The 26,214-nt window shown below is 41.3% G+C and overlaps 1 protein-coding gene across 3 annotated transcripts in view; it reads left to right on the forward strand.

Annotated features, from left to right (window-relative positions):
- EXT2 (exostosin glycosyltransferase 2) overlaps positions 1-24,886 on the forward strand; it is a 148,476-nt gene extending 123,590 nt beyond the window's left edge. For all 3 annotated transcript variants that reach the window (XM_508383.8, XM_009460273.5, XM_003312994.6), the window contains 4 exons: positions 12,306-12,449; positions 14,073-14,201; positions 16,262-16,344; positions 24,104-24,886. In XM_508383.8, coding sequence (XP_508383.4) covers positions 12,306-12,449; positions 14,073-14,201; positions 16,262-16,344; positions 24,104-24,242 — 495 coding nt within the window. In that variant the 3' untranslated portion in view covers positions 24,243-24,886. The remainder of the gene's footprint in view (positions 1-12,305; positions 12,450-14,072; positions 14,202-16,261; positions 16,345-24,103) is intronic.
- Positions 24,887-26,214: the final 1,328 nt, after the last annotated feature.

Here is a 26,214-nt window from a genome sequence, read left to right on the forward strand (position 1 = left end):
GCAGTGTGGATCCAGTCTAGTAGTCAGCTTGCACGGCTGCTGGTGTGTTGCTGGTGCTGGAATTCACAGTGAGCCAGGCCTGGTTTTGGTGTGCACAAGGTCAAACCTTGCCAGAGCTGCACTGGATCAACTTTTGTGCTAGGTCTGACACTAAAGCTTTACAGTGTAACTAGGACCAGTTTGCCAAAGTTGAGCTTTTAGAAAACTATAATTTTTTTAGGCCTGTTGTGTACCCTGTTCTTTAAGTTGATGGGTGTGAGCTGTCTTTGAGCCTTGTGTATATATCTCAGTAAGCAACAGTTCCCCCGAGTACCTTTCCTTAGCCTGGCCATAATGTCAGTACAGTATTGAAAAGAGCATATCTCTGTCTGTTACCTCCATTTTTCACTTTTTGGAAGTACCTGAAGGGTTGCCATTATAGAGACTATTGTCTTTAGAAGAGAATGGGCCACAAACAGCTCATTTCTGTGAGTGTTCCCACCTGTCAGGTACAGTTAGAGCTTCCCAAAAGAGACAAATGGAAGACTGTGGTCAGAGGTGAGTCATTCTTTCTTAGAGGATCATCTCCCTGGAGTATTTTTCACATTGCTTCAGGCTCCCTGTTTTTCAGCCTGTAGGAGAACTAAATAATCTATTAGGTCTGTCCTATTTCCAGCTTGCATTGATTTACACCCCCAAGACTCACAGGGACCTGGAGAGAAAATAGCTCATGTGTGCCACGGCTGCAGCAAGTGCTGCTGAAAGAAGATCCCAAGTAGTGGGCCAGAAGCCCAGGGAGGTGCTGAAGGAAGCCGCAGTAAAGCCTGACCTCTCAGAGCTTCTCTAAAGCACCCAGTCCCCATTGGAGAACAAGTCAAACAAATGTTAAGGGAAGGAAATCAAATATGTTTGCTGAACATTGAAATAACATCTGATCATTGAAAAAAAGCACCTAGTTGGGAATTACAAGAGAGTGGCACTTTTTTCTTCCCCACTGAGCAAATTAAAACAGCAAGTTCAGAATTTGTTTATATAGCCATTATTGAAACATCCAATGTAGAACTAGCAGCCTCCCTGCCCTACAAAGGAGGGCATATACTGCTTGCTGGCACATCTGCCCATCTGAGGGTCTCTCCTCCTCGAAGACCCCCATTCCAAATAAGCCCATTCCATTGGTTTTAGTATGTGCCAAGCAGCCCTAGTGAGGAAAGAGCCCTGCAGACCTTTCCATGGCCAGCGCTGTGTGTTCTGCACCCTCACCTCACCCCAGGATCTTTCCTATCTGCAGCACCATGGAGGCCACCTGGTTTCGTATCTCTGCTTCCAAACTAGTGCTCATAATATGAGATCGTTATTTTAAAGAGGTGTTGGTACATTTGATGGTTTAAAGAATATGTACTTTCCCTCCCCCTGTTCAAAATGAGATATCTGCAATGATATTCCAACCCTGAAAGGATCCATATGTTTGAGGGTTATTGTTCTAAAAGCTGCTTGCTGTCTCATTGGGATTGATTACAGGGGAGCTTTGGCTGCTTCAGGAATTCAGAGCTTCAGAATTTGGCTTATGGTTTGGGGATGTGGGGAATTTGTCTTCATGGGCTGTTTATCTGCCTTAATTGTGATAGAGATGCTCCAAGGAGATGTGTGGGCAGGACTGGGCCCAGGGCCAGGGTAAATCAGAGCAGCCCCAGGCCTGAACTTCCCAGTTCACTCAAGACAGCAGTGTATGTAGCTTTCGGAGGAAAGCTCTATCATTTCTCCTGAATATGAAGCTGCACCCATTCATTGCAAAATTGTACAACTGCCTGCAAAATCGTGAGTTTCAGGCAGTGGTTGGTGATTGCTATTGCATTAGACATAGTGATTCCACATTTGGGGAGAATAAAGAGAAAGAAAACTTGAAGGATCAGAGTAGTCCCAGACCTTGGAAATGTCACAACTATGAAACAAGTCTCTAGAAAGCAAGATAAACTAATCAGTGTGATATTTACAGCTCATCTCTCGATCATATTTATTTCTTGGTGCATGAAAATTGGTTCCTAGGGTTCACATTAATCATGATGAAATATATTCGCTACTGTCTGTTGGCTGGTTTAGATCAAGAGTTGGCAACCATTACTAGTAATATTTCTAGGTTCCCAACCAGCATTTAGGCTGAAGATTTCAGGGGTTGGGTGGAGGTCATGACCACATGTTGACACTCTGTGCTTGGAGAGGGAAGGAAGAAACTGACTTCTCACAACCACGGCCACTAAATACATCCACAGCAGAGATCTGGGCTTGATTGAAAGCCTCTTCTCCAGTGTGGTCCATTCATGCAAGAATTGTATCTGCCCTGTTTACCACTGTATGCCTAAATGCTTGACACATAGTAGCTGCTCAATAAATATTTATTGAATTGAATGTGTTTGGACATTGAATTTATATATACTTCCTGTCAGTAGAATTGTAAGGGGTTGTTCAAAGTGTGATTCCATATTCCATATTCAGTGGAAAAGTCCTGGTCTTTTCCTTGCTGACTTTTTCAACAAATGGTGCTGAAAGATTGGACATCCATGGGCAAAAATTTAACCTTGGCCTGGACCTCACACTACATGCAAAAATTAACTGAAAGTGAATCAGATTTAAATGTAAAACATGAAACCATAAAACTTTTAGGAAAAAAGGAGAAAGTCTTCAGACTCTAGGGCTAGGCAAAGAGTTCTTAGATTTGACACCAAAAGCATGATCCATAAAAAAAAAAAAAATTGACCAATGAGACCTCATCAAAATGTAAAACTTTTGCTCTGTCAAAGACCTTGTGAAGAGGACAAAAAGACAAGCTATATACTTGGAGATAATATTTGCAAACCACATATCCAACAAAGGGCTAAACATCTAGAATATGTTTTTTAAAACTCTCAAAACTCAACAATGAAAAAACAAATAATCCAGTTAGAAAATGGGCAAAGGCCATGAACAGACCTTGCACTGAAGAGGATATACAGGTGGCAAATAAGGTGTTCAGCATCATTAACTATTATGGAAATGCAAAATAAAACTGCAACGAGATATCATTACACACCTATAAGAATGGCTAAAGTTAACCAAAAAAATACAAACAGCAAATGCCAATGAGAATACAGAAAAACTGGACCACTCATATATTGTTTTTGGAAATATAAAATGGTATAGCCACTCTGAAAAATAGTTTTGGTAGTTTCTTATAAAATTAAACATGCAACTACCATAGGACTCAGCAATTACACATTTGGGCATTTATCCCAGAGGAATGATAATTTATGCTCACATGAAAACCTATATGTGAATGTTTGTAGCAGCTTTATTTGTAATTGCCAAAACCTGAAATCAGCCCAGGCATCCTTCAGTGGATAAATGGTTAAGCAGACTATGGCACATGCATACCATGGTATATTATTCATCCATAAAAAGAGCAAACTACTGATACACACAACAGCTTGGATGATTCTCCAGGGAATTATGCTGAGTGAAAAAAGCCAGTCCAAAAAGGTTACATACTGTGTGATTCCATTTATATAACCTCCTTGAAATGACAAAATTATAGAAATGGAGGACAGATGGGTGCTTGCCAGGAGTCAGGGATAGGGAGGGAGACAGTTGTGTGTCTTTTTTTTTTTTTTGTGACGGAGTCTCGCTCTGTCGCCTGGCGACAGAGTGTAGTGGCGTGATCTCCGCTTACTGCAAGCTCCGCCTCCTGGGTTCACGCCATTCCCCTGCCTCAGCCTCCCTAGTAGCGGGGACTATAGGTACCCGCCACTAGGCCTGGCTAATTTTTTTGAATTTTCAGTAGAGACCGGGTTTCACCGTGTTACCCAGGATAGTCTCGATCTCCTGACCTTGTGATCCACCCGCCTCGGCCTTCCAAAGTGCTAGGATTACATGCGTGAGCCACTGCACCTGGCCCGACAATTGTGTCTTAAAAGTTCAACAGGAGGGACCCTTGTGGCTGTGGAAATGCTCTGTACCTTGATTCTATCAATGTCAATTTCATGTTGTGATGTCATACTATAGTTTTGCAAGATGTTGGGGGAAACTGGGTAAAGCGTATACAGGCTCTCTGCATTATTTCTTACAACTACATGTAAATCTATAATTATCTCAAACTAAAATGTTTAATTTAAAAAATATTGGGAGCTTGGTATCTGTGAGTCAGATGCATAATGAATTAATAAAATAAAAACACTCAAATCTCTCCATCCCTAAACTTGTATGACTTTAGCTTGATGTTGGATTGCCTTTTCTGAATCTTAATATCAAAATTAAGATTTTAAAACTAGATGGAGTATATCTGGAGATCTATCTATCTATATCTATATCTATATTTATTAGATATATGTGTACATATATTAGATATATGTGTTTATATTTATATTGAATAATATTGAGGACATAATCTGTTATGATACTTTGAACTTTAGTTTTGCCTTTTATTATAAGTGACCCCAAATCATTTTTTGGAAATAGATGAGATATAAATAAATAAGTCATCTGAAAAAGTCCCTCTGCTGCTTGATTCTCCACCAAGAGATTATGGGATTTAAGCACACATGTAGGGCACTAGGATGAAATAACGCATTAAATAATGTTTTGGGAAGCAGATTTATGCTTTGAAGCCAGCCAGAATTACTGAGTTTGTGGTCACTGTCATTTTGTACCTTTGCACAGTAATAAGAAAACAAAGGGGATATGCTGTAGTGTCCCTGACTGCAAGTGATGGAAGTCAGCAGGGCAGCTACTTGAAGTAAGCAGAGTTTATTTTCTCCTTGGTGGACAGAGCTAATATCTTTGATCCCTGGTCATTTAAATTGAGCCTCACCAAAATCAACTTGAAATTTTGAAGGCTCAATAATAGTTGTTTATAAGAAACTGAAGTCTCTGTTTCCACTGGTTGTGTAGGATTTAAAGAGAATCATCATTTGGCTTATGATGACTATTCTCCTTTTAACTTCATTAAGCAATCTCCTGAGATTAGACTTAGAAATAGTATGACCCACACTGGAGCTGAGGTTATGGAAATAAAAGTGATTTCATCTTTACTGGGTCTTAGGGAGCACAGAATTAGAAAACCCACGACCTGATCCTGACCCATCTCTTCCTCCTCCTCCCATCCCCTCAAACTCTCATCTCTCCTTCCCTTCTTATTATCTCCCAAGAGATTCATTGCCTCATGAAAAATAGTATTTGGGGTTAATCTTTCATTTAGCTGCTTTTTGCTTGTGTTTCCTTCTCTGCCCCAGAGCCTCACAGATTACGAAGTTCCAGTAGGCCCTCAGATATCAGATGTGGAGTCTCACTAGTTTGCTGCACAGCTGACTGGAGTTCTTTCTTTTAATGGTGTGGGCATATGGCTTTCTTTGCTAAATGGAAACCACATTCACAAAGAGCCTGTAGCTTTTAGAAATGAAGACTGATGGGAGCAAAGGGTTTTTTCATGTTCCCTGCCTCCTCTCCCTACCTGGTTCTATTCTGAATCTGGTCATTCAGCAGGCACCTGTGACCCTCTTCATATCTGCCACTGGCACCACAGAGCTGAAGAACATTGACCCTGAATGTCGTTTTTGACATCATAATCTGACTTCTTTGTTTTCAGGTGAGGGGCTGAGCTTGGGGACAATAAGGTGCTTTTTAGAATTAGCATAGTAGGAAGTCAGATGACTTCATGAATAGAAGATTGGACTGGGAGTTAGGGCCAATTTAGACTTGACCCAGCACTGTAACCTTGGGAGAACCATGTCTCTCCAGGTCTCAGTTTTCTCATCTGTGCAATGAGGGAACTAGACCAAGTCACCTCTGCCTTCTACATGATCTCTGAGGTTGCAGATCTCCGAGATAGCTTGGACAGTGGTCATCAACTCCAACTGCCAAAGTGTGAGTCTTCTTATTATCCACAGAAGGCTCATGGTTATGCCGTCCAGTGAGCTGGTACAGATACAAGGATGAGGCACATGTTTAAAGACACTTTCTTTGGCAGTGTCTTCCTAGTAGTGGTAATTATTGAAAGATTTCATGGCACAGATTTTTTTATCAACTGTGGCCAACCCCAGTCTGTCTCTTTGCCATCTTCATGGCACCTGGCCTTAAAAAATAACTTGCAAAGAATGGAGATCAGGTGCCCCAGTACCAAGGTACCAACCTCTAGCCAGACTGGAGCAAATGGGAATGCTGCCCAAACCCCAGAAGCCTGCCCATGTAATTGGTTTTCCTGCGTGGCTTATTTTAAGCAAACTCCCGCCTGGGGTTGGGAAGGTCTCTCGGACAGACTAAAGTGATCTCACAGGTAAATCTTAATCCATAATGCAGTTTGTCCATGTGTTTGTCAAAACTAGTCAGCATTAGGGAACTCTGCATGACAACTTCTGGGCTCCTTGGCTGTAGATGGCTAGTATCAGCATTGAATTGTGTCCCAGGAGTGAATGAAGGCTCTTTGGCTTTTCTCAAAGCACGTCCTTGACAAAAACTGCCAACTACCACTGTAGTTAAAAGCATAAGCTGAAAATGAAGGCAGTCAGTCCCTCCATTCCACTTCATTTCAGGAAATTCCAAAAATAAAAGGTGAGCTTTGTTCCCAGAGGGCTGAGAGTGAATCCTATAACTGGCTCCTCTGTGGAAACCAGCTCAGAATTGGAAGCCAGCCAGCTGCCCCTTTCCCATCTGGGCAGCATGCAAGACGAAGCCTGAAGGGAAGAAGGGCCACTAATTCAAAGATGCTTTTGCATATTGGATTCCTTGTGCTCTGTCTTGGCTGACCCAGCCATGTGACAGCAAGGTTTGAGCTGGTTCATAGAGCTCTGTTGCACTTTGATGGTTAGGGATTGACCAAACTCAGGCAGTGTGTGCAAGGAAGGAAATGAAGCCATTGCCAAATTTGATGTGCCTTGGATCTATAGACTGCACCCCCAATTCCATTTCTCTCACTACTTCTTAGTCTGTCTCTTGGTTCATGAGTCCTGATACATTGCTCACCCAGTAGCAATATCCCTGTGGAACTGTGCCTTTGACAGTGTGATGACTGTAGAAGCCACTTCAGAGTGGCTTTTCTCCTAGTGCTGGCCCATGATTTCATAACTGAACGTCCCAGATGGGCACCACCTGTTGTTACACCTTCCCCCTTCTCCCCCCAGTCTGTTTCCTGAATCTGACTGCAGTTAGCACACACCCTGAGTTTAAAATGCACTCTCTAAGCTGGCTTAGAAGGTAGTGCATTATCCTCTTTTTAGGACCATTTATTGGGTACTTCTATGTGTATGGCATTTTAAACAAAGTTAGATAATGCAGCCCATGCTGTTTAGAAACTTACAACTTGAAACAGATCACAATTGGTGGGTTAGTTCCCTGGGAACAGGTCAGTGAGGAGGAAGATAAAAAATCTTAGCTGTTAAAGGACATTAGAATTCACTTAATCCAATCCCTTATTTTATAGATGGCAAAATGGAAGCAAGACACCTTGAATAGGTCAGTTGCACAATGCACTAGTGGCAGAGCTTCCTGGACCTACTTTAACCATGTGCCTCTGGTCCACTTTCTATAGGATGTGAGACTCAATCTAGGCTGCCTCCTGTGGGCTTTTACACAAAGGTAGAAGATATTTGTTTGATCCTATCTATAGTAATGGGACACAACAAAAGACCTCAGGAGGCTCAAGAAAGAAGAACTTGGAAAATGGCCAAGTAAGCATAGCTGAGAATCTAGAGAGCAGAACATTTCCATAATCAGGTAAGAGGTGTTGAGGACCAACAGGTAAGAGGTGTTGAGGATCCTTCACTAGAATGTAAGCTCCTTGGGAGAAGTCTCCTTGAATACCTTGTCCATCACTTTCACCCCAGTACCTGGAAGAGTGTCCAGCATAAAGGTTGGGTTAATAAACATCTCAAGTCTGATGGAAGCCTATGAATGCTTACTATGCAACTTCACACAATCCTTACAACAGCCCTATGATGTAAATATAAAAATTAGAATGGAAAGAAACAGTTGGAGGATGTTTTTACATTGTTACAATCCCCATTTGACTAGTGGTGTGGGATAGCCACAAATGGAAGGACTATCCCAATTGTTGCTAAGTCCCTAACTTAGGCATAGAGTTTTTTATAACAGAGATAGGCTTCTGTCCCCAAAGATGCGTGCAATTTAAAATAGATGGGGGCACTATATATATGGAGGATTTCAACAGTATAGACAATTTAATATTGACTTTGTGAATAATATAACTGTGGAAGCACTGTTACTGGAACTCCAGGGATATTCTGTGAAGTTTCAAATGCCCACACTACAATATATAAAGGCATTTGGTAGTAATGACAAAAGGCTTACCCAGAGCATTTCCCCAAGGTAAAAGGAAAAAAGTTGAATTAGAGTAGGGGTGGGTAGCCATGAAGAGACAGGGTAGAGTTTGAGCTCTTGCTCGTCTGGCTGGGAAAATGCTTTACTGTATACATAATCGACTTTGTACTACACTAGGGCTCAATTAGAGAGGGCCCATCCCATTCTGTTTCACTCCGTTTTGATCCTGTAGTCAGCTGCAGAGTTATAGATTAAGTGACAAGGATGGTATCTTGATTGTATCCAGCTGCTTGGAATCAGTCAAGGGCTGAGAGGCCCCGCATGAGGAACAGCGCTCACTATAAAGGCTCCAAAGCAACCTGAAATTCAGGACACCTCTGATGCCTTTTAGAGCAGCATAGTTTAGCATCTGACCCATTGTCACCAAATTAAGTCCCTGAGAGGAGTCTGATAAGTGATTTCAGCCAACAGTAAGAGGACCGAAATCTTAACAGCATTGGACTCGAAAACTGAGCCAATAATAGTAATAATGTAATTATTATGGCTGCAAAAGAGGGGCTTGTAAAGAAGAATCCCTAGGGAAAGCAATTTGAACTTTTCTTAGCATGGAGTAGAGAGCTGTGTTGACTCAAAGTAAACAGGGGGAGAAAAGCAACTTCCATCTTCAGCAGAAGTGCCAACTGAATTGGATGCCCCCTCCCCATGCCCTACTCCTTTTCTTTCACTTTGGCATCCCTGGTGTTTAGTTATGTGTGCTTGGGGCCCTTCGGAAATCTCTTTAACCCCATGAATCAGTGATCATGGCATTGGTGTGACTTGAACAGGCAGGTGCTTGGTGCTGAGAAAAGGAAGCTGGCAGCACATTTCATGGCATCTGCCTAGGCCCACAAAACAAACAGAAGTTATGGCTCACATACTGTGTTGCTGCTCTGGGCTCTATAAAACTGTAATAGTATCATATTATTTTAATCTGCTGAAATACAAATCCCAGAGTAGAGAGAACACAGCAGCAGCATTACACATCTGAGAAAATGTTTGACATGGATTCATTTGTCTGCAGCTATTATGACGATGCCTGCGGTCGATTAGCTCTGTTGGTTACAACACAGTGTTAATGAAGCCAAGGTTGTGGGTTTGAGAGCCCTGTTAGGTGAGCTGGTTTCACACAAATGAAAGCTCTTTTCATGATCCCAGACCACGCCCAAGACCTAGGTCAGACATTCCATAAAAACACGGAGATGGTCACAGTGAGGACTGGGCAAGACAGTGCAGTGTCTCACCAAAAATGCCCCTTTACCTGCTTCTGGAAAAACAAGTCACAACATGTGCTTTAGTGGGGAATTAGGACTGTGGTCTTCACACACAATGGATATCACGTTATTATTCATGGTAACTGCTGGTCAGTACTGCTGCAGGCTTCCTTCCTGAATTAAGGAATATACTGGCTCTGGTATATATTTTCTCTGAAGAAAAGAGAAGGATTTTTGGTCCCCTTCATTCTTGGCTTTTTACTCACTGAGATTCTGCCCATTCGTGTGTTAGACAACTGTGTGTGGAATGTTGTTGCATGCCAGGCACTGTTCTTTGTGCGTGGAATACCACAGTGTATAAAACAGTCTCTGTCTTCTTTGAGTTTAAATTCTGCAAGAGGAAAATACATAATAAACAATAAATAACCAAGATAATGGTGCAAGTGAAAGTTTGGTAAAGAAAAGGATGAGGTTGGAGGGGGTGTAGCAAGGAGTTGCTGGTTGCGGGTGCTGTTTGCTTCAGCAAGGAAGGCTCGAGAAGCCCTCTCAAAGTAGTTGACATTTAAACAGGGACCTGACAGATGAGAAGGACCCAAGCCTTTGGAAGAGCTGGAAGAACACTCCAGCCAGAAGAAACAGCAAATGCAGAGGGCTTGAGGTCTAGTGGTGGCTGAAGAACAGAAGGGCCACTGGAGAGTGAGGGGACATGGTGAGAGAAGAGGTGAAGAGTGGATGGGCCCTCTGTGACATGTGAAGGAGTTCGGATATTATTCTCAGTGCAGTAGGAAGCCATTTTGTTTTGTTTTGAGGGCGGGACCTTTCTTTAAATATTTTGGGAGCGATATTATGGGTTGAATTGTTGAAGTCCTGATCTTCAGTACCTCAAAATGTGACTTTATTTGGAAATGGGGTATTTTCAGAGGTTAATCAAGTTAAAATGTTGTCAGGGTGACTCCTAATTCACAGAATGATGTCCTTATCGAAAGGGGAAATTTAGACACAGAGATAGACTTGCACAGAGGGAAGATGGCCTTGTGAAGATGGAGGGTTGGAGTGAGGCATCTACAAGCCAGGCAATGCCAGAGATTGACAGCCAGCTACCAGAAGCTAGGAAGAGGCAAGGAAACATTTCCCGATATGTTTCAGTGGGAGCATGGCCTTAATAACGCCTTGCTTTTAGATTTCTAACCTTTAGAACTTGAGACTAGTTTCTGATCTAAGCCCCCCAATTTGTGGTTCTTTGTTAACAGCAACCCTAGGAAACTGAAAAGGGCATAGGGTCCAAACACACTGGCTCTGCCCTAGGGAATGGCATGAAGTCTCCTTTCTGGACTCAGCAACACTTGTGTGTTGGGGAAGCCTCTAGTTGCTCTGGCATATGATCATATGACTTTTATATATATTTAGGGAAATTGATGGTGAAAATAACTATATTAAAATAGATATAAAATAGGATAGAATGCACTAGTTGAATTACCCTGTGCAGAATACCCTAATATTCTTTTAGGAATGGTCCTTGTAGGGATGCTGTGCAAATGATGCTTTGGAAGGGCAAGAATGGCAGGAAGGAGACAAGTTAGAAGGCTAGCACAGTAATCTTGGTGATAGATCGTGGTGGTTTGGGCTAGAGGGAATGGCACTAGAGGTGGTAAGAGATAGAAGAAGAGCCAGCAGTACTCGCTAATGGATTGAACATGAGGAAAGGAAGGAATAAAGACTGAGTCTTAGCTTTTGGGTTTGAGCAACTGGCCGGATGATTTATTGAGATGGAGAACATTGAGAGAATGACTTGTCTGGGGATAAGGAATCAAGAGTTATGTTTTGGACGTGTTAGGTTTGTTTATCCAGGTGGAGATATTAACTAAGTGGTTGGCTATCTTAGGAACATTAGGGGCTAAACATAAATTTAGAGGTCACCAGATTATTGATGGTATTTAAAGTGATTGAAACTAGATGAGACTACTTAAAGAAAGAGTTTGAAGAAGAGAATAGAGCCTAGGACCGAATTCTCAGAAGTCTGGTGATGGTTGAGGAACTAGCAACAGAGACTGAGAAGAAGCACCAAGACTAGCCAACAAATTGTTATACTCATTCATGGTATGGATCTTTTCAAGGTTAGACTAAATTATACAGAAACACATGGGAGAAGGTACTGGAAGTTCCTCATTCCCAGTATACCCAATTCTGCTTAATCCAACAAAACTCTTATGTAAGGACCTTTCCAGATTTGGAAAGCAAGTATTTGTTTTCATTATGTTACAGATTACAGAATCAGACAGCCCTTCTATCCTTTAGGCTTCCAATAGGTCATAAGAATGGTGTACGCTCAAGAGAAATAGATGCTTTTTTTTAATAAGAAATGGGACTTTATCATAAGTTTTCGTAATCACCAATTTAATACAAATCAGGGCAGTTGAGTTGCAGGGTTCCATTTATCCTTCATTTTGTGAATTCATTAAGAATGGAACCTATTTCATTAATCATATGTTAAGAGATTGCCTACCTTGGCCCAACTCAGTAAGCTATTACCCCCACATTAGTTGAAATTCCCAAGCATATACAAGAAGATTGGGAGGAAGTCAGAATCAGCATCTGTCTTTGAGTATTGGCAGAATAACTAACACCTGTTTGATGGAACATCTCCAGAATCCCATTATGACCTTCTTAGGTTATGATGGTTTGAACCTAGGAAGTCTGTTGATACCTGTTTGGATAACTCAGCACTGAATGGTTGCTGTCTGAATTGGGACCTGATTGTTATTATGTGTCTGTCCTTAGGTCTGGCGGGAATTTCCTGACCGGTTGGTGGGTTACCCGGGTCGTCTGCATCTCTGGGACCATGAGATGAATAAGTGGAAGTACGAGTCTGAGTGGACGAATGAAGTGTCCATGGTGCTCACTGGGGCAGCTTTTTATCACAAGGTAAGGGGGCGCAGTCCTGGCAAGGTGACAAAACTGAGAGAATGATACACATTTTATTTGACCCAATTTAATTTTTCATACCTGCCGAGAGGGCTTAGAAAAGCCATATTGTGTGACAGTATTTTACAAATAAAGCTATCCTTTTTCTAATTATAAAAGTAATGCATGCTCATAGTAGAAAATATAAAAATAGAATGAAGAAAAGTTACTTGTAATCCTGTCACTTAGAGATAACCATTTTATCATTCAGGTGCTATTTCCAGCTTGCCGTTTATTTATTTACTTACTTGTATGTATACACAGACAGTTGTAAATATTCTCATTAGCCTGCTTTTTTCATGGATTGTATTGTGAGCCTTTTCTCATGTCATTGACATTTCTTCATAAACAGTTACTTGTTAGCATAATTAAGATACCATTATCTTAATGTTTTAGAAGTCATGTATAACTATTTTGCTATCGTGGATATTACTTTCTAAATTTTTGCTATTTTAAATAATGCTTAATATCTAATGTTAGTGATAGATGTCCATTTTCATAACTGTTTGTACTCATGACCATTGTGATAGATTCCTAGAAATAGAATTATTATATCAAAGGGCATGAATATTTTGGGTTTTTTAAGATGTATGTACATACATGTATATATACACATGTACAACATATACATATATATGTTGCGAATATTCTAAGCATATATATGTTGTGTATGTATACGTGTGTGTGTGTCTGTTGGTTTCAGTATTGTTTGTGCAAATTTACACTCACACCAGCAAAATATAAAACTGTTTTACCATGCCTTTTCTTGCATGAAATATGATTAATAGAAAAGAAATGAGCAATTTTAAAGTGAATTTTATTGTTTTAACTTTGATTTGATTACTAGTAAGACTGAAATTCCTTTTGTGTATTTATTAGCCTTTTGTACTTCCTCTCTTCCGGGAATCATCACTTCGTGTTTTTGACTCTTTTTTTATTAGGGAGAGATTGGGGAATATGCATTTGATTTTAAGAATATTCAGTTCAATAGTAGAATGCTCCCTGGGAGTAATATGGTTTAATTAAACAATCATAACTTGTCTGTTGTCAGCAGTAGCATAAAGAACTGATGTCGGGAGAAAGGTCTGTTCAGCTCAACACAGTTAATTTAATTTAGCTGTATTCATATCGATTGTTTGTTGTTAGCTCAGCACTACTGCCCTCATATTTTTCAGGTCTCTAGATCCAGAAATGGGTTTTTTTATTTTGTAATAAGCAAACAAAAAAACCCAAAAAACTAAGGTTTACAATTCTTGGGATTTATAGTAGTAGACTATGTATGCTTTATTTTTTTTGACCCAATAATTTCTACACTATTTCATATATATGGTAGTTTTAGAATTGCCTCATTTTTCTTCTACTTTAAAAAGCACACACTTTGGTAGAAAATGACCATATTGAACATGCTTGGTCACTTGACCAAAAGCATTCTAATGCCTCCTTTTACCCTTCCTATTAATACAGCCTTGTGATTAATCTTATGAGAGAAAGCTTGTCCCCATGCCTTGGCTATGCTGCCCCTTATTTATCAGCCAAAGGGAACTGCTATTTTTGAGTATTTCTTCTTTCTGTCTCACTTGACAGTATTTTAATTACCTGTATACCTACAAAATGCCTGGGGATATCAAGAACTGGGTAGATGCTCATATGAACTGTGAAGATATTGCCATGAACTTCCTGGTGGCCAACGTCACGGGAAAAGCAGTTATCAAGGTAGGAGGCTCTGCCACTCACTTGCTTTGTGATCTTGGGCAAATATCTATTATCTGAGCCTAGGAAGTTCTTGTAACTATAAATTAAATATAGGAATAGATAAACTTTAAGCTCCATTTTAGTTTAAGGTTCTATGATTGATGCGGTCACATTGGGAAATTGAAGCTAGGCTTTGACAATTTAAACATATTTTCTTTTTTAAGACAGTTTCTTTAGTTGCAGTTTTTAACCTTCAGTATCAGAATAAAGGCTATGATGATCAATCTATAAATCAAAAAATTATATTCTCAAAGCTGATATGGGTTCTAGTTCTTTTAGTTAAAGGATGTAGTTTAAATTTTTCTTAAGGTAGCTGGTTTTTTTTTTTTTTTAATAGATGTTGAGAAAATAGTACACCTCATACAGTTATGTAACTGTAGCTGTCCTAAACACAACGAATTTAATTGCTTTTAAATATCAATTACCAGTTTTTAAAAGTACCTTTCCCATAACATATTAAAAGCTGAGAATACACAAAGATCCTATGGGAGGCCTTTGTATCTGTAAAAGATGCCTGTTTATTCCTGAAATTTAGACATTGTTCAAATAAGATCCCTAGATATGTAGAGAAGGTACAATTCTTTATATGAGTAGAATCATCTTGGTCTTTTTTGCTTCTAGATTAGAATTTTGTGTGTTAAAATGGGCAATGCCAGGTTCCCTAGCAATCTGCCTAGAAAGCCAAATTCCTAGGTGAGCTTATGCTGGAAGCATGGTACAGCATTATCCATTGATTCCTTATGCTATTAATTGATAAGAGAAGCCAGATTAAACCAAAGTGAGTAGGGAATAGGAAAAATCACTATCTGTGCTCACCAAACTTGCCCCAGTTCACACCCTGTCCCCCAGCTCTCTAAATAACTCAGTGAACAGCTGACCACAAAAAAAATTAAATAACGTAAATTGTGAGAGTTGTTTTAAAGGGACCCCTCCCATCCCCAAATTTGCTTTTTTTTTTTTTTTTTTTTTTTTTTTTTTTTTTTTTTTGGTGAGACTGAGTCTTGCTCTGTCGCCAGGCTGGAGTGCGGTGGCACAGTCTCGGCTCATTGCAGCCTCCTGGGTTCAAGCAATTCACAATTCTCCTGCCTCAGCCTCCTGAGTAGCTGGGACTACAGGCGCACGCCACCACGTCCGGCTAATTTTTTTTTTGTATTTTAGTAGAGACGGCGTTTCACCATGTTGCCCAGGCTGGTCTTGAACTCCTGAGCTCAGGCAGTCCACCCGCTTCGGCCTCCCAAAATGCTAAGATTACAGGTGTGAGCCACTGTGCCTGGCCCCAAATTTGCTTTTTAACACGCTTCAACATGTTTTTAGCTGTGGCTGCTTACTCTGGACAGTAATGCCCAGTGTCTCTATGCTTCTTAGCCTAAATTTAGTTATCTAGCTTTCTTTCCCTTCCATCTCTTCACTGTTTATTTATCTTCACTAGGTTGGGATAGCAGCTTCCCCTGAGTTTGCTAGGGAGATCGCTAGTTAAGGTTTGAGAGTGTAGTGGGGAGTCAGGGAAAAAGATTCAGAGTATGAGGGACCATTCAATTTTTTTCTTGACTCAAGGGAATTGCAAAATAGCTTGGCATCCTCAAGAGCATGGTGCTGCTCATAGCATTTGCCATTAGCTGGAAAGAGGAGAAAGAGCGCCTGTTGGAACTAAGGTTACGGTGAAAGTTATGGGAAGCTGTATTTCATCGCCCTTATGGCTACAAGAACAAATGGTGTTTATACAAGGACCTTGGCAGTGAGAAAACAGTCATTAAACAGGAATTAAGGAGCTTGTCATCACCACTTCTTTCCAGTTACAGAAGGCAAAAGCCCTCCAAGCCTTTTTTATTGGGCCCTTGTGAGTTCTGCCGTTGGCTGAGCCAGACAGAGTTGAATGGAGGAATGGCGAGGTGTGTGTGTGTGTGTGCACGCGCATGCAACATCTCAGCTTACAACACAAAAGAATGCAGTGTGGTGTCACAAGCATGATTTTATTGTCCTTGACACTGACAGCCAGGTATGTTTTTGTCCTCCTCTGGCAGGTAACCCCACGAAAGAAATTCAAGTGTCCTGAGTGCACAGCCATAGATGGGCTTTCACTAGACCAAACACACATGGTGGAGAGGTAAGTGAGCCTCCAACCAAAAGTGCGCCTTAGCCTCTGATCTCTATTTCCTGCCTTAGGCCTGTTTATGGGGCTTTGTTGGAGATATAAGGACAGCAGCTGGTAGCCATAGTCACCTCCATGTGCACTGTGGGAATTGGGTTAGTTCAAGCCCAGGTCACCCAAAGAATTAATTTGGAATGCTACTCACTCAATTTGTAATGGCTGGAAGGGTCTTAAAAATATAGTGGGCCTTAAGCTCCAGAAGCCACATTCTCCATGTGGACTAAGCAGTTAACCATCTACAGTCATTGAGTGGAAGCTAGTTAATTCCAAGGAAATACTGGATTATTTTTCAGGGTAATAGCTCCATGTTATAGTAAAAGCTTGATTACAAAGAATTAAACCAAACCCACCAGAGACAAATTACCTTTGCTGACACTATGGAAATGCCTGCCAAGAACAGGATCGAAAGCAAAGCCCTCATATTACAGACAGAGGGGCAAGACAGCTCTGAAACACTCTCTTTATTTCGATTCAAGTCAGTTTCTCAACAAGCACACCTTTGTGTGGAATGTAATCCTAGGCCTTGTAGGTAAGAATTAAAAGAGTGGGAGATGTATGTCTTCCGTTAAGACTATACTAGACCTAAGAGTTCTCACTTGTGCCCCAAAAGTCCCCAAGCTTTGAAGTGCCTGAATCAAGCCTAGTACTTTCAGAAGACAATTATTTATACAAGACAGCAAACTCTGATATCCCAGTAGTGCTTGTCAGGGGACCAAAATGCACTCAGATAAGGATATAGTAGCCTTTTAGAATGAAATATCTAGTTCAGATTTCACAGATCTCATATGCCTCTGCTTGCAGAATTCATTTCTGAAATCTGTCAGCTATATTAGAATTCTTCAAGCCTAGAGAATTTTTGTGTGTGTGTGCAGAAAGTTGTTTCAGTTGGCCTGGCTTCTATAATGTTTTACTCTCTAAATAACTTCTTTATCTTTTTCATGTATAAACATTACCCAGATGACATGACCTTTACCAGCTGTTGATGTGAAATAATATATTATCACTGGTTGATGTGAAATAATATATTATCATTGGTATCATAAGTATTTCACAGTTAAGGGTAGTGACATACACTGTCATAGCTCCTTTGGGAGAGACCCCAATTGAACTTCTATTGGAGTACAAGAAATTGTTATTTAAACCTACCCCATTGTCTGTGTTTGGGGAAAATTCATAACAGTAAGCTAAGTGGTCATTAATAGGGCTGAGTTAAAATAGTGTATCGGATATATGGTCCAGGAAAGGAAGTATAGGAAGAAAAGTTGACCTGATGGTGGCCTTGAAGTTCATGCTGAGGCTAAACAACTCCTCTAGCACTACTGAGATCTTAACAAATGTAAAGAGGTTTAAAATGCAGTGAGAGCCAGGTGTGGTGGCTCACTCCTGTAATCCCAGCACTTTGGGTTACCAAGGCTGGTGGATCACCTGAGGTCAGGAGTTCAAGACCAGGCTGACCAACATGGTGAAACCCCGTCTCTACTTAAAAAAAAAAAAAAAAAAACATACAAAGTTAGCTGGGTGTGGTGGCGCATGCCTGTAATCTCAGCTACTTGGGAGGCTGAGGCAGGAGAATCACTTGAATCTGGGAGGTGGAGTTTGCAGTGAGCTGAGATCGTGCCATTGCACTCCAGCCTGGGCAACAAGAGTGAAACTCCATCTCAAAAGAAAAAAATGCAGTAGGGAGATTTAATTTAGATATAATTATTATTAAACACTGGAGTGAGTAACTAAGGGAGATATGGAGGCTTCCTCTTTGGAAGATCTTTTTTATTATTATTATTAAGAGAAAGGATCTTGCTCTGTTGTGTGGTGATACAATCATGGCTCACTACAACCTTGAACTCCTAGGCTCAAGTGATCCTCTCATCTCAGCCACCTGAGTAGCTGGGACTACAGGTGCGTGCCACCACGCTAACTAGTTCTTAAATTTTTTGTAGAGACAGAGTCTCAGCATGTTACTCAGCCTGGTCTTGAACTCCTGGCCTCAAGGTATCCTCTCGCCTGGGGCTCCCAAAGTGCTGGGATTATAGGCATGATAGGATATGTTATGATATGTAGGTTGTATAGTTAGGAGGAGATGCTGATGGAGGGATTGGAGCGAACTGTTGGACTTTTAACAGTGTCAAGGACCTTAACAGTGTTACATGTATATGTAACAATGCAATTTGTGATGAGCGCCCTGAGAGAGGCTCAAAGGGCTATAACTGATCAGGTGAAAGAGAAGTAACTTTTTGCTAGGTTCATTGTTAAGAATAACTTTCTAAAAGAGGTGACACTTGAAGTGATCCTTCAAAAATCACTAGGATCCCAACTAGTAAAACCCTGGGCCAGAAGCAGAGACTCTCAGCAGTGGAAACTGAATGGTTTGTCAAGGGTGCCTGATCAGCAAGTTCAACAAGAAGAAGCCCAATTTGGAGAGCTTAGAATGCTGGCCTATTAGTGCTGGACTCCAAAGGGCTTTGAATCCCCAAATAAGGAGCTAGATTTTTTTCCTTCAGGCTCTGGTAAGCTATAGAATTTTCGAACACGAGACTAGCTGGATCAAAGTATTGCTTTGGGATTAATTTGGAAGTAATGCACAGGGTGGAATGAAGAGTGAAGAGGTTGGAGAAAAGACTAGTTAGAACCTTTAACTAAGCTGCATGTGGAAAGGAAGGAACAAATTAAATTACAAGAGATTTTTTTTTCCCAAAGGAAGATGTACCTGAACTTGGTTTCCAACTGAAGAGATGTGGGGAGGCTATGAAGAAGGAGTTGACAAACATACCTTTAAGATTTTGAGTGGTAGTAGTACCTTCAGCAGTGTAATAGGTTTAGGAGGAGATGCTGATTAGGGGAGAGATTAGAGTGAACTGCTGGACCTCAGCAGTGTCGTTAATGGGGACAGGAGGTGATGTTAATCAGGGGTGAAGTTGGAGAATAATAAGATATGTGATTGTGATTTGGGGGTCTTGCCCTCTGTATATACTTTTTTTTTTTTTTTTTTTTTTGAGACATAGTCTCACTCTCTTGCCAGGCTGGAGTTCAGTGGTGCAATCTCGGCTCACTGTAACCTCCGCCTCCCAGGTTCAAGTGATTCTCCTGCCTCCACCTCCCGAGCAGCTGGGACTACAGGCACGTGGCACCGTGCCCGGCTAATTTTTTGTATTTTTGTAGAGACAGGGTTTCACCATGTTGGCCAGGATGGTCTTGATCTCCTGACCTCAAGATCCGCCCACCTTGGCCTCCCAAAGTGCTGGGATTACAGGCATGAACCACCCTGCCTGGCTTTTTTTTTTTTTTTTTTTTTTTGGAAGACCGGAGTTTTATTATTACTCAAATCAGTCTCTGTATATACTTTTATGTATGTATATCAAGATATAGATATGTGGAACTAGAATTTCAGAAAGAACTTTAAAAAAAAATGTTGAGTGCAGTCATCCCTCGGTATCCACAGGGGATTTGTCCCAGGACCTCTGGAGGATACCAAACTTCACGCATGCGCAAGTCCATTATATAAAATGGCCTAGGATTTGCATATAACCTTCGCATATCCTTCTTTATAGTTTAAATCATCTCTAGATTACTTACAATCCCTAATACAACATAAATGCTATGTAAATAGTTGTTACATGGCGTTGTTTAGGGAAAAATGACATGAAAAAACTCTGTACATGTTTAGTATAGATGCAGTTTTTTTCCAGATATCTTTGATCCAAGGTTGGTTGAATCTACAAACATGCAACCCTTGGATATGGATGGCTAACTGTATTTGGCAGTCATCTGTCCAGAGACAGCAGTTGACTAAAGAAAAGCAAAGGCAGACTCTTGGGAAATTCTGGCATTTAGGAGACACAAAGAGTAACTGAAAACAGAGAGGCAACCACTGGAAAGGCCAGGAGAGAACCAGGATATACAGTGCTCAGAAGCATGGAAGGAACAAGGAACAGGCAGGCTGGAGAAGGTCTTTGAATTCAATGGTTGTTGGTACCTTACAAAAATAATAGCCAGGGGTGGTGGTGGGCACCTCTAGTCTCAGCTACTTGGGAAGCTGAGGCAAGGGGATCACTTGAGCTTAGGAGTTCAAGGCACTATCACTCTACAATTGCACCTGTGTGAATAGCCACTGCACTCCTGCCTGGGCAACATAGCAAAATCCCCATCTGTAAAAAAATAATAATAATGTCATACAGTATGAAGCCAAAGGGTTATAGAGTATGAGTCGACAGTGAGGAAGTAGAGTTAGTGAATGTAAACTACCCTTTTGAGAAATTTAACAGAGAATAGAAGGAAACAAATATGGAAATAAATTAGCAACTGGGAACAAAACTATTTATATTAAAAATTGAGTCACTGAATTATTAAATAAGGCATTTAGATAGGGAGGGAAGAAGACATGAGTTAAGCCATCTTGGGTAGATAAAGAGATGATGTTACAACTGTAGAATACATCCTTCCTTCCTCTTCCCTCCCCCTGTCTTTGGCTGGTCTCCTGGCCTCAAACAGGCCTCCTGCCTCAGCCACCTGAGTAGCTGGGATTATAAATATGAGCCACCATGCCCAGCTGTTTTATTTTTAATAATAATCTTTGCAGAATACACATTTTACGCAAAACAATGAAAGCAGTTAGCCACTTTACAAGTGTGTGTGACCTTGTGTTGGGTTTTGTGGTTCAGTAGCTCATTTATTCCTATATTTGGGGGTCTGGGATCAGAAATCTCAGTTGTGTAGGAGAGTAGCTTCCATTACTACCCAGCTTCCATTTCCAGGATCCGCTGTTAGTTCTTTAAGAGTCAGAAGCATGTGTCGCTGTTCATTTTGACAAGTGTCTTCACCAAGGTTAGGGCAATATGACAGGCAGACAGTATTGACTTAAAAAAAAGAACATAGTATTTTGAATTAGGCTAATCTTTATTCAAATGATGAGTTTGCCACACTTATTAGCTGTCTGACCTAAGGAAATTGACTTTACCTTATCCGAACTTCAATCTGTTCATCTCCTAACATAGGGATATTAGTATCTGTCAAATTACAATGTCCATTCATAGGTTCAACAAATATTTATTGAGCATCTTTATACCCAAGCTGTTATGTGTAGTGATAAATGAAGTAGTGGTACATGAAAGCCTGTAGCACAGGGCCTGGGAATGTTAGTTTCCTTCCCAGTTTCCCCAGTGTTAGTCCTAAAGACTCCTGGTTACTTTAAGTAATGGTATGTGTTTGAAAGGAAAATAGAAAACCATTAGTTCTTTCTTCCCCAGACACCTTCATCACTTCAGAGAGAGTCACTGGCAGTTCTTGGTGTGTTTATACTTGATTGGAAAACCAACACAGGAGGATGGTTACTGACATGGTAGCTGGACCCCTGACAACAGCTCATGTGGGCCACCGGCAACCAGCCAAAGTCCTGTCTCCCCTAACCTGCTCTCCAACCCAGACCCCCTGTGTGAAAAGAAAGTAGGAAGCACTGTTATTACCTGGCAGGAGAGTTAAGGACCTTGACCATTCAGCGGAGGCCTGCCGCTTCTCCAGTGTGGGCCTGTATGAAGGAGAAAGAAGTACTCACTAGACTTGGGTTAGCCAGGGGCAGCTGTCAACAAATCAAGCTGGCCTGAGCCCCAGTGGCTTCTTGCCTATGACCCATTCCTGTTGGCAGATCTAGTTACAGAGGAGACATTGTCCTCAATACTCTCTACAGGGCCTTGGAACCGCTATCCTCTGCCAAGAACCAGGATTCTTCTTTAATACGTACTTGCTAGTACCTATGCTGGGAACAGCTGGGCTTTGCCGGCCAGAGTCTGTATGCATAACTAGAAATGAGAAGAATCTGGACATATTTACAGGCGGAACAACAGTCAAAAGTAAAACCTTGGAGAGATTTGATTTTATCTGCCATGCTTTGACCCCATAATTTGAAGAGAGGGAAGCTGTTGTCCCACGCTTGGTCCACCTCACTTTGTTAAAGTTCATCCATCTTTTCCCAGTCTCTCTTCAATTTGGAACTAGGAACACCACCTCCTGAGTCTCAAAAGACTTCCAGCAGGAGGGACACTCAGTCACTGGCATGTAATGGTAGAGTGTGATCCAAAGAGCAGGCTCTATTGCCAGCTCAAACCTGAGTTTAAAACCCAGTTCCACCACATTCTACCCCTGGGTCCTTGGGCAAGTTACTTAACCTCTCTGAACCTTAATTTCTTAACCCATAACATGAGGCTACTATACACCCAGTAGTTGGGCAAGGGGGGTGATGAGTATGGAGGAGGATTACTTTAAGCAATCCATGAGATATGTATGTAAATTATCTGTCACATAATAGGTGCTCAGCAGTTGTTAATTTCCAGTCCCCTTCATTGGACTGGAATTGTGTTAATAAGTACATTTGTATCATCTAATTAAGACTTTTGCCTCAGAAGCCAGAATGCCTGCTTTGGCTCTAGCTTTTTCTAGTTATTTGACCTTTGAACATGTTATTTATCCTCTCTGTATCTCAGTCTTCCCATTATAAAATGGGAATGATAGTCCTACCCCATAGGGTTGTTGTGAGGATTAAATGCATTATTAATGCATAGAAAGCAATTTTAACACAGCTTGGAACATACAGTAAATAGTAGTTGTTGCTTTGTGGTGTTGGTGGACATGATGGTGTTATGAGTTAAAAGCTCAAAATGAAATAATAACAAATTTTTTTAGAAACATAATGACCAAGAGGGAAGTTTGTTCTTTTTGTAGTGCTCTCAGATGTCCTGGGCCCGACTGAGGCAAGAGTGTTGACCTTTCTGAAATCCATCCTTGAGGTCCCCTTGACTTCAAAAGCAGCTTTTCCAGGCTTGTTTTCCCTCTGGCCTAATGCTGAAGCGTCCTCATTACCCAGCTGTCACACTCAGTTGGCCTGATTGACCAGAGCCATTCCCGAACACATGCCTGACCTGCTCACCTCTGAGAAGGCTGGCTTTGGGGGTGAGGTGGAGATAGGGAGACAGCCTCTCCCCTCCTCTGGCGGTGCTGTGCTGCACTGGCACTGAAGTAGTTGTTGCTAAAAGTTCTGACATGGGAGTGACAAAAATGATGAAAATTATGAAGGCTGTCCTATGTGAACTTCAGCTTTCACGGAAGATTGTGCAGATTGACATAATTCCCAGAAATTGCCACTTACAGGCCCTCCGTCAGTGTTGGTTGAATGAATGAAGTGTTTATTGTTTGAAATTTGGCCCTGTCACCTTTTTTTTTTTTGCCTTTCATCATTTTGTGAGCAAGATCTCTCCTCTGCCTTTTAAACTTCAGTAAACTGAAGCTCAGATCCAAGTAGTTTTTTTTCTTTCCATCCTTTGCCTTCTCTTAGCTGGCAGAGATGGGGTTAAGAATTGTTGGCAGCTAATCCACCTTGGTTTGAGGCCCTCTCACACTGAGCTGGAGGAATGACTGGAATTTGAGGGGGAGGGGAAAAGATACTCCGACCTTTGCAGGCCCGTGGCCTCCAAGCAGCATCTCCTGTTCACGTTCTCCCACTGAACTAATAGTCCAAGTACCCCCAGTTCACCTCTTTTTTCCACACCTGTCAACCTTTTTAAGAACCTGGGAGCAGACTGTGGCTACTTGAGCTTTTTTTGTTGATGTTGAACATTATGTATTTTGCTGTTATCTCTCAACCTCTTGAACATATTATCTTTTCTCCCTGCCCCCATCCTTCTCATTCTGCTCAAACCCCTCCTCCCCACCTCCTCTCCAAATCCCACAGGTCAGAGTGCATCAACAAGTTTGCTTCAGTCTTCGGGACCATGCCTCTCAAGGTGGTGGAACACCGAGCTGACCCTGTCCTGTACAAAGATGACTTTCCTGAGAAACTGAAGAGCTTCCCCAACATTGGCAGCTTATGAAACGTGTCATTGGTGGAGGTCTGAATGTGAGGCTGGGACAGAGGGAGAGAACAAGGCCTCCCAGCATTCTGATGTCAGAGTAGTAGGTTAAGGGTGGAAGGTTGACCTACTTGGATCTTGGCATGCACCCACCTAATCCACTTTCTCAAGAACAAGAACCTAGAATGAATATCCAAGCACCTCGAGCTATGCAACCTCTGTTCTTGTATTTCTTATGATCTCTGATGGGTTCTTCTCGAAAATGCCAAGTGGAAGACTTTGTGGCATGCTCCAGATTTAAATCCAGCTGAGGCTCCCTTTGTTTTCAGTTCCATGTAACAATCTGGAAGGAAACTTCACAGACAGGAAGACTGCTGGAGAAGAGAAGCGTGTTAGCCCATTTGAGGCCTGGGGAATCATGTAAAGGGTACCCAGACCTCACTTTTAGTTATTTACATCAGTGAGTTCTTTCAGGGAACCAAACCCAGAATTCGGTGCAAAAGCCAAACATCTTGGTGGGATTTGATAAATGCCTTGGGACCTGGAGTGCTGGGCTTATGCACAGGAAGAGCACCAGCCGCTGAGTCAGGATCCTGTCAGTTCCATGAACTATTCCTCTTTGGTTTGGCTTTTTGATATGATTAAAATTATTTTTTATTCCTTTTTCTACTGTGTCTTAAACACCAATTCCTGATAGTCCAAGGAACCACCTTTCTCCCTTGATATATTTAACTCCGTCTTTGGCCTGACAACAGTCTTCTGCCCATGTCTGGGAACACACGCCAGGAGGAATGTCTGATACCCTCTGCATCAAGTGTAAGAAGGTCCCAAATCGTAACCATTTTAAGAACAGATGACTCAGAAACCTCCAGAGGAATCTGTTTGCTTCCTGATTAGATCCAGTCAATGTTTTAAAGGTATTGTCAGAGAAAAACAGAGGGTCTGTACTAGCCATGCAAGGAGTCGCTCTAGCTGGTACCCGTAAAAGTTGTGGGAATCGTGACCCCCATCCCAAGGGGATGCCAAAATTTCTCTCATTCTTTTGGTATAAACTTAACATTAGCCAGGGAGGTTCTGGCTAACGTTAAATGCTGCTATACAACTGCTTTGCAACAGTTGCTGGTATATTTAAATCATTAAATTTCAGCATTTACTAATACTGCACATGTGTGAATTATACCTCTTTAAGCCCAGTTGATGAACAAATCTACCCTGGCAAATGTTAAATGTTATGGATTCGAAACAGATTTATCTGGCTCTAATATTAAGATTAGCCACAGTTTGGGCTTTAGCCATAACATATGTCCCCAAAACACAAAATACATAACAATTTGCTTAGAATATGGATATAATTACAGAAACCTAGTTGTTTTGCCAGTCAGCGTCACTCATACACCATCCATTGTTCTGTTGAGTGACATGAAGGTGGGCAGTTATTATGCTGTAGTTTCATCAAGAGTCACTTCAGATGTGTTCCCCAGACTTTGAGAGGTCAAAGAAAGTTTCAGAAGTAGCAAAGTTGGAAGTGGAAATCATAAGAGTTTTGTCTTCTTTCATTTGAATAAGTGATCGAATCATGGACTATTATTGCCAAAGGGGGCAAGCGATCATCTCATCCAGTTTGTTCATTTTGCAAATGCAGAAACTGAAGCTGCAGATGTTCATTTTGCAAATGCAGAAACTGAAGTGATTTTTTTCAGTTTCTGACAGCAGCAAACACAGGTGCTTACCAAATACTTTTGATTTGGGTAATGTGTACTGGTCAGTAGGAGACATGGGAAAGCATTTTGGTCTCATGTATTCATAATATTGGGGACGATATGATAGAAAGCCAGGAAAAATATTTCTGTTGTCACCCAGGTACCAGAGGCTGACAAGCACAGTGAGGACCTCTAATCTTTCTAGGGGTTTTCTAGTTTGTTTTCCAAGATGTGGGGCAGGTATAGGGGAGGGTCTTACATTGAAATCTCTGCTGAAAGCTATGGACTGTGCT

Source organism: Pan troglodytes, chromosome 9 (genome assembly GCF_028858775.2).
Source record: "Pan troglodytes isolate AG18354 chromosome 9, NHGRI_mPanTro3-v2.0_pri, whole genome shotgun sequence".
NCBI classification, from domain to species: Eukaryota; Metazoa; Chordata; class Mammalia; order Primates; family Hominidae; genus Pan; species Pan troglodytes.